This window comes from Condylura cristata, unplaced genomic scaffold (assembly GCF_000260355.1).
Source record: "Condylura cristata isolate star-nosed mole 26May11 unplaced genomic scaffold, ConCri1.0 scaffold00017, whole genome shotgun sequence".
NCBI lineage: Eukaryota > Metazoa > Chordata > Mammalia > Eulipotyphla > Talpidae > Condylura > Condylura cristata.
The window spans coordinates 39,815,711-39,828,043 of record NW_004567118.1 but is presented as its reverse complement, the minus strand read 5'-3'; the positions used below and the strand labels follow the sequence as shown (position 1 = coordinate 39,828,043).

General features: G+C 45.5%; 1 protein-coding gene across 1 annotated transcript; it reads right to left on the bottom strand.

Moving 5' to 3' along the window:
- Positions 1–9,791: 9,791 nt before the first annotated feature.
- On the bottom strand, positions 9,792–11,485 carry LOC101624188 (C-C motif chemokine 13). The gene is made up of 3 exons (XM_004685166.2): positions 11,379–11,485; positions 10,752–10,866; positions 9,792–10,000 (listed from the first exon to the last, which is right to left on the bottom strand). The coding sequence occupies exons 1-3, from the start codon at positions 11,452–11,454 to the stop codon at positions 9,793–9,795; spliced, it is 399 nt and encodes a 132-aa protein (XP_004685223.1). The 5' UTR covers positions 11,455–11,485; the 3' UTR covers position 9,792.
- Between the last annotated feature and the right edge of the window lie 848 nt (positions 11,486–12,333).

Genomic DNA, 12,333 nt, shown 5'->3' with positions numbered 1-12,333 from the left:
GAAGAAGTGGCCTCTGGAGACAATGGTGTTTTGAAATGGGTTGAATATTCACTCAGGAGACAGGGCTCTGCTTGGGAATGAGGGAAGCAAATCCTGGAGAGAGGAAAACACACAGCGTATTAATGGATTTGCAGATACTCAAACACAGAGAGAATCCAGAGGTATAAATATCCAGGGTAGCAGACTTTATGTCCCCCAATAGATAGTTGGGGGACCACTGAGGTTTTTGGGGTGGTGATTGCATGACCAAAGTCACTGTAGGTTTTACGATGCCCATGGGTCTTATGCATCTAACAGAATAGAATGAGCACCTACTATGTGCTCCTTATTCCCAGAACATGTGTTGTCTTTAGGACCCAGCTTATAGGGTCACACCTCTCCTGTGCATCCTCATGCTTGATGCTCTTCTCCCACCCTCACTCCAGCTGTCCCCAGCATCTCGGAGGGCCTTTTTTTCTTTTCTTTTTTTTTTTTTAAGGTTTATTTACTTATGCTTACAGAATTGGGGTACAGGCCAGAGGTGTGGTGGGTGAGAGGATTCACCAGAGACAGAGTGGGAAGTAGAACAGGCAAATTGACAAAGTTCACTGCTGAGGGGAGTAGCGGGCGGGTCAGGAGAGATCTGCCACACCATGTGGGTCAGCTCCCTGTCTGGGAATCGAACTCATGCTGCAGTGGCTTTGGAGAGTTTCATAATGTGGTGCTTTAACCCATTGCACCACCAGGGAGAGCCCTTGGAGGGCCTTTTTTAATGTCTTATTGTCCCTACTAAGTCCCTCCTTGCCCTAGTGGGGGTTTTGCCACTGCAGCTCTCCTGCAGGAGAGGCTGGTAAAAGAAAATTTCCTGTAGCTTTTCTGATGCCTCAGGGAGGCTTTGTGTCCTCCTCTGTGCCCCTACATGACACAGCCACTGTTCTTACCCTGGATGATTTTACTTGTTTTTCTGTGAGTCAAAGGATAGTGGCTCAAGGTCACATACTGCATCTCACTGCTCTCTCCTGGGGGCAACTGAACATCTAGAACAGAGTTGCTGTGAAAAAGTGTGGCATGGTTTCCAAGATTGAAACAGCCCATGTGTGGGTCTGAGCCATGCTGATTTCACAACACAGCCCCTGGTGGCCCCTGTGACTCTCTCCATTTGCCATGGGAGAGGTCACATGACTGCGAATGCACAGAAATGGGATTCCCACACAGGTGCTGGTCCAGAGTCGTTGGCTCTGTGTGCCTGGCACAGTAGCTCCATCCCTCGACGGAAACTTGTGGGATCAGAGAAGCCACAGAGAGACCACTTCCTCTTGATCACCTTTCTCCACTTCTACTCACCCTGGACAGCTAGGTTTCTCAGGTCCTTATCTCTTCTTGAACTTGGGGGAGTTTCCCCACACCTCAACTACTGTTACAGGGCAGGATGTGTGGTACTCCAAACCTGCCCACTCAAAATGGTTTCAGCCTTTTGCTGTCTCAAGACAAAACATATGCTCATGCTAGTTGCTTAATTGCAAGGAATTTGAATACAATTAGTCTGTAATCGAAAGACGAGCAAGAGTATAGTTTCCAAATCAAGTACCCAAAGCTACCCACCCCCTTGCTTGTAAATGCCCATTTAAAGAGAGTTGGCGCACAGCAGGGCCGCTGAGGTCCCCAAAGCTGCCACAGTGTAAGGCACCCTCCACTGGGACCCTTTGGACAAGAGGAGAAGGAACCAGGCAAGTTAGGCTCAGGGAAATAAGTCAGAAGGAAAAAGAAAAACATCAAGTGATTTCACTTATAGGAGGAATATAAGAGAACCAAATAAGACATAGGGGGAAAAGTGTATATTTTTACAATATGAAATGCAAACACAACAAACTGAAAACAGACAGTTATAAACCACAGGTATCCTACAGGGGAGTGGGGAGGGAGGGAGGAATGGAGGAATGTGGGGATCTGTGGTGATGACTTGTGGGCGAATTGGGGTGGGGAGTAAACATTGTTTTAAAAAGAACAATAATGTAAATAGATATATTAATTCATAAAATAAAAAATGGAACTAGAAGACCAAAATCAACATCAAGATAAAGACTGCCGTTGTTAGCTTCCCCACAAGTCTCTCACCCACGTCTTTTTCAAGTGTCTTCTTCACGTTTCCTAAAGCTGAGAAGCAAGTGCAGCTTCCTCACATGCGTCTCTGCTCCACGTGGCTCCTCCAAGTCTCCCTACTCTCCTTCCTTCCTTCTTCTAGTCTTCTCTCCAGTTTCTTCTCACTACCCAGATCTTCCTTCTTTAAAGCAGAGCAGAGATCCATGAACCTCCCATTGCCCTGGGCTATACTATGTTACAACACTGTCAGGAGGCGGAGAAAGGAGTTTTCATGCAACCAAAGTAATCACAGGGTTGTGCAATGATCTTTTCTACTGTGACTTACCAGGGCCTGGAAGAATCCTTTCCGGGTTCACGGAAGCTTTGAGGGCTGCAATATATGCAAAGATCACAAAGATCACTTAACTTCACCAGACTCATTCAGACCAATTCAGGGAGTCTGATCCTGTTGAAGATCCTGAAGATGAAGCTGAATGGTGTGGGCCTGGTGTGCCTGCTGCTGGCTGCCACTTGTCTGAAGTACACCAAGAGCCGTGAGTCTGGTTGGAGTCACTTGGCTTCTGCCTGGGGAGGGCAGAAACACAGAAGTCACTTAGGGGTGGGGTCAGGGCTCACCCTGAACTCACTGTCTCCAACAGTTTTTCTCTGGGAAGAACGAACTCTACTCCAAGAGGAGGAATTTCTATTCCCTAGGGCTTAGTTAGTGTGGAAGGCCTAGACGTAAACAAGAGTTTGGGGCAGACACAGGGAGATTTTGAACTCCCTGTGAGCACAGAGGGGCACAGGGGGACTCAGATGGAGGGAACCTGACAGATTATTTAGGCTGAGTGAGCCCAGGGGGAGGAGTGGGTCTGGGGCCCACAGTATAGGAAATAACAGACAGAAGGTGAAGTCAGGACTAAGGGCCAGTACAGTTGGCAAACCTCGGACAAGTCGTTGCCTCTCAGATTTCTCCATCAGATTAGTGGCATTGCCATATCTTCTCTCTGAAGGTAAGAATGACTTATTATAGAAACAAAAAACAGCTGGGAACTTACCTAAAATTAGGAAGAAGGAACCAGGGCTGGGACATGGGAGGAGGTATACCGGACAGCAGAGGTAGCAGGGACTAGAACAGAGCTGAGGGCCCAGGTAGAGGGTCTCTGGAGGGCCAGTAGGGCAGCTGGTCAGTTCCTGGAAGCCCACCCCTTGTCATCCTAATGCAGGTACAATCAGTCTCTCAAATAAGCATTAATAAGTTTGTCTTTTCCCTATTTCTTGCAATCCATCCCCCCATCCCTTTGTTTGACAGATTTGTCTTCTTGCATCCCAAGCAAAAGGCAGTTAAATAGCAGTTGTTGAAGAAAATCTGGTACCCATCTGTCTCTGTGCCAACCCCTGCTCCCCTCCCCATTTGCCCATGTTCCCCTTTAAAGAACCCTGCACCCTGCCAAAGAGCAGGGCGGTGGTCTTTCAGACATGAGTCTGCAGTCCTCCTCATTAAACCACTTTCCTTTTTTTCAAACTGTTTCCCTTTATTGGTTAAGGGAAACTGAGGGCGGCATTCACTATCAATCCTTTTGTACTCCATGCATACTTCTGATCCTGCCCACTTCTCCCTGCGGAGAACAGAAACCTGCCTGCCTGGAATTAGCAGATCCTAAATCGTGACCCTTTCCCAGTTATTTATTCCCTATCTTTTATTTATATGTATATGTATTGATATACTTATTTTGTTAAAATATGTTTTTTAAATCTGGAAGGTGAGGCCAAGACATGTGTGCAGAACCAAGTGAGGACACTAGGGGCAGCACTGTGCTTATGTTGACTTAATGCTCAAAGGTCCCACCTGCAGCCCTCCAGGGAGTTATTTCAGGGTGAACCAAGTTCCCACCTAGTACAGCTCCAAAGTTCATGTCCAGGGATATTCATATTTTAATGTTAACTTTAATCAATCAATCAATCAATCAATCAATTAATATTTACATTGTTGTTCATTTTAAAACATTGTTTACTTCCCTCCCCATCAGGTGTAGTCACCATAGAATTTCCTAACCCAGTTCACCTGTGCCCCATCACCACCACAGTTGCTCTGTGCTCCTCCCTCCTCCTTCGAATCCCTACCCCCACCACAGGATGTCTCTGGTTTATAATTGTCTGTTTGTTTTTGTTTTGTTTTGCTGTGTTTAGTATTGCTATTCCCCCCCCCATGTCTTATTTAGTTTGCTTATATTCCTCCTATAAGTGAAACCATTCAATATTTTTCTTTTTCCTTCTGACTTATTCATAAGCATGAGCTCTTCTAGCTCCATACATGTTCACTGTGAGTGGCATGAGTTTATCATTTTGATTGCTGAGTAGTATTCCATTGTGTATGTATACCACATCTTCCTGATATAACTATCTATTTTGGGGCATTTGGGTTGTTTCTAGGTTCACTGTGAGTGGCATGAGTTTATCATTTTTGATTGCTGAGTAGTATTCCATTGTGCATGTATACCACATCTTCCTGATATAGCTGTCTATTTTGGGGCATTTGGGTTGTTTCTAGGTTTTCCTATTGTAAACAGTGCTGCAATAAACATAAAGCACAGGTTTCTTTTTGAATTAATATTTTTGTGTCCTTTGGGTAGATGCCTAGGAGTGGATTTTTTGGATCATGTTGTAGCTCCATTTTTGGTAGTCTGAGGAATCTTCACACATCTTTCCACAGTGGCTGGACCAGTTTGAACTCCCACCAGCAATGTAGGAGAGTTCCTTTTTCACCACCTCCAGCCAATATTTATTGTTAGTTTTTATGATATATGCCATTCTTACTGGTGTAAGGTGGTATCTCATTGTAGTTTTGATTTGCATTTCCCTGATTATAAAGGATGTAAAACATTTATTCATATACCTGTAGGCCATTTGTATTTCCTTTTTTGAGAAGTGTCTTTTGAGTTCTTCTGACTGGATTGTTTGCTTTGTTTTTGTTGAGATGTGTGAGTTTCTTGAATATCTTTGTGAACAGTCCCTTATCTGTTGTATGGAGTGCAAGGAATTTTTTTTTTCCCCAGTCAGTAGAGTGTCTTTTTGTCTTTGTTAATGTCTCTTTTGTTGTGCAGAAGCTTTTCAGTTTGATGTAGTCCCATGTGTTTATCTTTTCCTTCATTTTCTTTGTTTTGGGTGATGAGTCTTTAAAGATGTTACTGAGATGTATGTCTTGTAGCATTTTACCTATATTTTCTTCTATATATTTTATGGTTTCAGTTCTTATGCCCAAATCTTTTATCCATTCTGAGTTGATTTTTGGACATGGTGTGAGGTAGTGTCTAGATTCATTGTTGCTTATGTTGTTCCAGTTTTCCTAGCACTATTTATTTAACAAACTGCCCTTGTTTTATTGCATATTCCTTGCTCCTTTGTCAAAGATTAATTGCCCATACATGTGAGAGTTTATTTCTGGGCTTTCTTTTTGGCTCCATTGCCCTGTGTATCTGCATTGTTCCAGTACCACACTGTTTTAATCATTATGGGTTTGTAGTATAGTTTGAAATTTGGAAGTGTGATGCCTCCATTCTCCTTTGTTTTAACCAGTAGAGCTTTACCCATTCTTGTTTTTTTGTGAGTCCATATGAATTTCATCAGAATTTTTTCTATTTCTTTGAAGAATATCATTGAGATTTTATTGGAAGAGCGTGAATCTATAAATTGATGTTAGTAGGATGGCCATCCTACTAACATTTAAATAATGTTAATTCTTCCAATCCATGAGCAGGGGATATTTTTTCATTTCTTTGTGTCTTTTTCTATTTCTTTTAATAGTGTTTTATAATTTTCTTTGTATAGGTTCTTCACCTCTTTTGTTAGGTTTATTTTCAAGTATTTGATTTTTTGTTTGTTTCAATTTTAAAAGGGATGATTTTCTTGATTTCTTCTTCAGATTGATTTGTATTGGAAGGCTACTGATTTTTGTGTGTTGATTTTGTTTCTGCTACTTTGCTAAACTGGTTGATTAGTTTAAGTAGTTCTTCTGTGGAACTTTTAGTGCTCTCTCTATATATTATCGATTCATCTGCAAATAGTGATGGTTTTTCTTCTTTTTTCCCTATTTAGATTTGTTGAATGATTTTCTCTTGTCTTGTTGCTCTGGCAAGGACTTCCAGCATTATATTAAAGAGCAGTGGTGAGAATGAACACCTTTGTCTTATTCCTGATCTTAAAGAAAAAGCCTTCAACTTTTCACTGTTGAGAAAATATTGGCTGTGGCTTTTGTCATATATGGCTTTTACCATGTTAAGGTATGTTCCTTCTATCCCAAGAATTTCAAGGGCCTTCATCATAAATTGATGTTGGATTTTGTCAAATAATTTCTCAGGATCTATTGATATGATCATATGTTTTTTAATTTTTCTTTTTGATGTGTTAGATGATGTTGATCAATTTTTTATGGTGAACTATCCTGCCCAAGATATTCTTAACAGATCTAGACATTACTGTATAGTGGAAGGAGAGAGGGGTTATGATTAGTTCCTGCTTCGGGATTTATTGACTCCTTGGGGGTCTTTGTGTAGGAAACTCTACTTTCTACAGATCATTATCTGGGTACTACTCTGTCCTCCTTATCATAAACATGATAGAGAATGACACAGGTGACCAGGAGCTTGATGAGATAATTTATACATGTAATTTGGCATCTGTAAGGACGTTTATGTCTATTATGTCAGCAAACCATCTCTGGACATACATTTTATCATGAAAACTGAAATCAGGGAAGTAGCAGGATTTGTCTAAAGACAAGAAACTCCTAAAAGCAGAATTGTCTAAATGCAGAATTGTCCTATAGCATGGACAGTTACTAGGGTTAGAAGATCATAAGAAAAGAAATAACACACAATCACACATATGTGTACACATGAACATATACATAGCAGCCAAAATGAGGGTTCCATATGCAGTAGGGGAAACTACAGAAATATTCTAGGATGGAAATTTCACATCAGCTAATCTTCAATGTCTGCACCTTCTCCTAACCTGATACACCCAGGATTACTCTTCAGGGATCCAGGAAACACAGTTAATAAACCTCTCCCCAGTGCTGTGTACAGCTCCAGAGACCAGCTCAGAAGCCTGTGCAACTGTTTAGGTCACAGGCCCAAAGAGAGAAGCTCAGGGACATGGCCCTAGGACTTGTGTGTGGCACCCAAGGTCACTCAACACCCCCTCCCCTTTGTCTCTGCCCACAGATTCATAATGAAGGGAAACAGAGGGATCTGTGCTTCAAAGGCAGATACATGGGTTAAGGATTATTTGGTAAGGGTGAAACCCTGCCTTTGAAGGAAACGAGCAAATTCCTTTCCGTCCTGGACCCTGGAGACCAAGGGACTTCGCCTGCACCTGAATCCCAAAAGTGACACCGATCCTTCTACCTACCTTTACTGGATCATGGAGGGATGCTGTTGCACCTTATATATTTAAACTCTAGAATCTTCATCTCCTACTTCCCTGTTTCTTGGACCACACAGGGATATTGGAGTACAAAATTAATTGGCACTGAGATACTGGAGGAAATGGAAAAGGGAGACCTATTGGATCTAGTCCCAGGGAATTGAGCCAATAAATGAGTCCTAACTCTCAGCCACCTGCTTTTGTCCTAGAGGGAAGCTTTGACTTGGGGTGCGATGTTGATACTCTGCTTTGGGCTTTGGTGGTATGGCAGCCACTGAGAAGCACCAGGCTGGGTAAAAGACCCTCCTTCTCCCAGCTCTGCCTGGGGGACTCTGGACTGATGTCACCCAAAGTCACTTGTGAAGTTCTAGCCCAAGAGCATCCATGGAGGGCATCTACCTGTAAGATATTGCTGACCCCATTTTACAGAGAAGGTGAATGGGTGCTGGAGGAAGAAACCACAGGCATTGGGAGTCTGTATCAGATTGACCACAGGACCCAGGGTGCTGCCTCCATAGCCAGAGCTCTTTGCTGTGCCTCAGGTTGCCAGGTGAGTGGCTGGCACAGCATGGGACCTCTCTTTAGCCCTCAGGTCATGCAAAATGTGTTAGCAGGAGCTTCTCTTTGAGTCTCCAGCAGGGATGAAGCCTGGGTCTGACAGAGATGCCAACACAGCTACCAGAGGAAGAGAGGCATCTATGTGAGAGCAGAACAACCCTCAGGGACCTATGGCAGGGGAGGCTCTGGCCCTTTGAAAGGGACAGTCCCAAGCTCTACTGTGTCATTTTGTGACTCTAGGGAGATTAGGAAGAGAGGAGAATAATTCTGGGTTTCAGTTAGCTCCCCTGTGTCAGGCTTTAAGGAAGAAGGTCTAGAGTCCTCTGTTCCAGGATTGCCCACTCCCTCCCCAGCATTCACTCTGTCACATACCTGGCCCTTCTTAAGCTGCATCTCCTGCAGCCACCTCCGCTTTCATGCCTCTCCATGCCCCTCTGCCAAGGCCAATGTAGTAGGCTGTTCTCAGTCCTTGCCAACTCCACCCTGCCCAGAGCCACAGGCTGCTCTCCCCAGCCATCCCTCCCTCCTGATGGCTCTAAAGCCGCAGCACCTTCTTCCTGTTCAGATCTGATTCCAAATTCCCCACCTCTACATTCCAATCCCACCATGCTCAACCCTCCCTTCTAAATACCCCAACTATGCCATCCCAGAAACCAGGCTGACCTCGTGGAGATGTGCTGTTCAGGCACCATCCCTCACCTTGTCTGGGAGACTCTTTCCTCTGACTGTGCTCCTCCATGCTCAAGATCAGTCCTGCCCAATTCCCTTCTTGGTCAAGTCTACTGCTAAGTCCAGCTTAGTCAACTAGTTTTCTCTGGGGATCAGGTGTATTTAATGTTTGAATTGTTCCAGTGGGGAGGATGGTGTGGAGTGGGGAGGCATGAGGTCAGGGAGACCAATGAGATACTGATGTTGGGGGTGGACTCATTGTTCTAGAACATGCTGGGCTATTGAGCCATGCCTGACAATCAGATAAACCAAGGCTAGTCACGTAGCTAGTGCCCCTAGGATTCTAAATTCCTCTTGTTCCCTGAATCACCCCTATGTACCCTGGAACACTCCCTATTGTTGAAAGAGACCTTCTATCTCAAAAAAAGAGAGAGAGAGAAATCGCCAATGTTAGAAATTTGGGCAAAACCTCTTGTCTGCAAAAAACAGTTCTACAGTTGCATCATCTTGCCACAACTACATAGTTAGCAGCCTTATGTTCCCAGGAGCTGTTCTCCCTGGATCGCAGTGGACCTTCTCCATGACCTCAGCACCCTTGGAGGAACAGGAAGGCTAAGGATGGCTGCCTACAGTTAACACAAAAGAAACTTGGCTCACAGATAAAAACCAATGCTCAAAAACTTCCTTTAAAAAATAAAACAGGGCCCTCCCTGGTGGTGCAGCGGGTTAAAGCACAGCACTGGGAAGCTTAAGCCACTTCCGCATGAGTTCAATCCCTGCTTGACCCGGAGGTGACCCACATGGCGAGGCAGACCTCTCCTGACCCGCCCGCTGCTCCCCTCAGCAGTGCACTTTGTCCATCTGCCTGTTCTGCTCCCCACTCTGTCTCTGGTGAATCCTCTCATCCTCCGCATCTCTGGCCTGTACCCCAGTTCTGTATGCATAAATAAATAAATCTTTAAAAAATAAAATAAAATAAAATAAAACAGATCATCAATCTTCCAAATAAACACTTCAAATCAGCAGCAATTCCAACAATTTAAATATTACTTAAAACATACATGTTTTACAGAGATCTTCCTACTGGAAATTTACAGTAAAATTAGTCCAGGCAGTAGCTGTGAGGCTGATGGAGGAGTCATTTCTCGAGCTGCGGGTTGGACTGAGTGGGGCTGCAGGATCTGCGGTCTTCAAGACTTGAGATTTTTCCTGCAGGTATTTCACACTTAACTGGACCCACTTTTCTTTGGGGTTGGCACAGATCTCCTTGGCCAGTTTGGTTGTGAAGCTGTAGATGGAAGAGAATGGCAGGCACTGTTAGAGGGAACTGTCTGAAACTTTTACCCAAGAGATGACTCACTGGACTCTAAAGCCAGCTTGTCCCATCTGGAGTCTAGGCAGAAGTTTCCCTGGGACAGGAGAAAGGAGGGGTGTGGAGGAAGGGGTGAGTGTGGATTATCATCTCTGCTTTTGTTTCTACTGGAGAAGGGGGCCTGGCTTCTGCTCAAGCAACAGGAGGTGAGAGCTGACACTCATCCAGGAAACAGGGCAGGGCATCTTGTCTGCTCTGGGGAGGGCTTAAGATGTAGCAAAGGGAGAATTTGGATTCTGGGCCCTCCCTGGTGGTACAACAGATTAAAGCACAGCCCAGCGAAACTGGCTGCAGCCACTTCAGCATGAGTTCGATCCCAGTCAGGGAGGTGACCCACATGGCGTGGCAGACCTCTCCTGATTCATCCGCTGCTCCCCTCAGCAGTGTATTTTGCTGATCTGCCTGTTCTGTTCCCCTCTCTGTCTCTGGTGAATCCTCTCACTGCCCCTCACCTCTGACCTGTACCCCAGTCCTGTAAGCGTAAATAAATAAATAAATTTAGAATTTGGATTCCATTGTCCATTGAATCTTATCCTCAGAGTTTTAGATCTTAGAAGGATATAATGTTCTTCCTTGGGGCAGAACTGAGAATTGGCGGGGGGGGGGGGGGGAGGAGAGTCCAGCAATTGGATAGAGCTATGTACACAAACAACATTTTTCTACCTACATGACAGCATCCTGGGAGCACTGCATGCTGGTGAATCGATAGCTCCTCAGTTTCTGCAAGGGGATCTTCTTACTGTGGAATGAGAAGCAGCACGTAGGCAAGCTTCTGGCGCCTTCTGAAAATAAAGTCGCAGAGGAAAGACCTGTGAGAAGGTGCCAGCATTTTCTCCACTTGAAGACAGTGGAGGGTCTGGAGGGGGGAAGGAGAGGTAGAGAGGATCTGACCCACTCCAGGTCCTGTGACCCTGCCTCAGGACCCAGGTGGGACCTGCTGCCTGGACTAACAGTCTGAGGTCACCTCCCTCAGCCCGGAATGGACATGGTCATGAGTGGTCAGGGAGGCCTTGTGGCAGCGCCTGACATGGCTCCTGACCTGCAGAGTTCGGGACTATCAGATGGATAAAGAAAAGGTTCTGGGTTTGGAGTGGGCAGCTTAGCTTAGGTTTTATTATGGCTCTGCTATGTGGAGAGGACTTCTGTTTCGTAACTGGCTTGCAGTTTTCTCTTTTAAAAATTAGATTTTAAAATGAAATGCTAGGACCTTTGCTCTGAGAGGTTCAGAAGTGAGACAGTTCAGCAGCCAACATGCTCTAGGAGCAAAGCACAGAGAGAAAGAGACTGGGCTTACCTGGCTGGGCCAACATTTGGGTGTTGAGGGCAGCAGACATGAGCAGCAGGCACAGGAGAGTTGCAGGGCCCTTCATGCTGGAGGGTGAGGATGGCAGCTGCAGCCCGAGCTCGTTGGATGCTGGGTTATCTTAGCCCCTCAGCTGCTGTGGCTGTGCCTCTGCCTGTTTTTATAGACAGCATCAAGGGTGGGAGCACCCAGGCGATCTTTGCCTGGACAGGGTCATGGTCATGTCATGGTAAAGGAGATGTCAGCATCTGTGGAACTGGCGACTGAGTTTTCCAGGAAATGCAAGAGGGAAGCTGTGGTGGTGGCAGGATAGGCGTTGTTTCCTCCCAGCTGCCCAGAGCACAGCGGAAGGAGTCCAGATGTGCTAGCCAGCACCCCCCAACCCCCCATGGAAGTGACCCTGGGGCCTGAGGCTAGTCTCTGCCTTGCTTTCTCCAAAACAGCTCCAGGGAAGAGCCCTGTGCTCAGGGCTTGCAGGTGTCCAGTGTGGGCCTGCAAGGCCTGTGATTTATCATCATGTCCTGCTTGATGAGGACACCAAGCTGCAGAGATGTTGCATGGGAAGCAAGTGGTGACATTGGAAGAGAAGTCATTTACATATAAACACTGGGGTGGTTTCAGACTTTCACTTAACTGCAGTCAAGTTTTCTAAATCAGGGTTTATGTGGAAATCTTCTCCTTGAGACAAAGATGGCTTCCAACACCAGGGGCTCCTCATATGACTGCCGGTGTCCCTCTCAGACCCAGAGGGGTATGAACAACACTGCCTTGTCCAGGATCCTGGCCTCCAGGACCACTGGGCTTCTTGAGCCACTGTGGAGAGAAGGTGGGGAGCATTGCAATGACACATCCCAGTGCTCCTGGTCTGGCTCCTTCCTGCAGGGTGTGTTCCTGAGTTAGAGGTGGGGAGGGCTCAAAGAAGCAGACAATGTGGGATTCCCTATGC

Bases quoted from the DNA above. Each gene is read 5' to 3' on its own strand.
- LOC101624188 (XM_004685166.2), bottom strand. From the start codon at position 11,454: ATGAAGGGCCCTGCAACTCTCCTGTGCCTGCTGCTCATGTCTGCTGCC. The intron at 10,867-11,378 runs GTAAGCCCAGTC...CTTTATTTTCAG, and splicing joins CCAAATGTTGGCCCAGCCAG to AAGGCGCCAGAAGCTTGCCT. The intron at 10,001-10,751 runs GTAGGTAGAAAA...TTCCATCTACAG, and splicing joins TGCTCCCAGGATGCTGTCAT to CTTCACAACCAAACTGGCCA.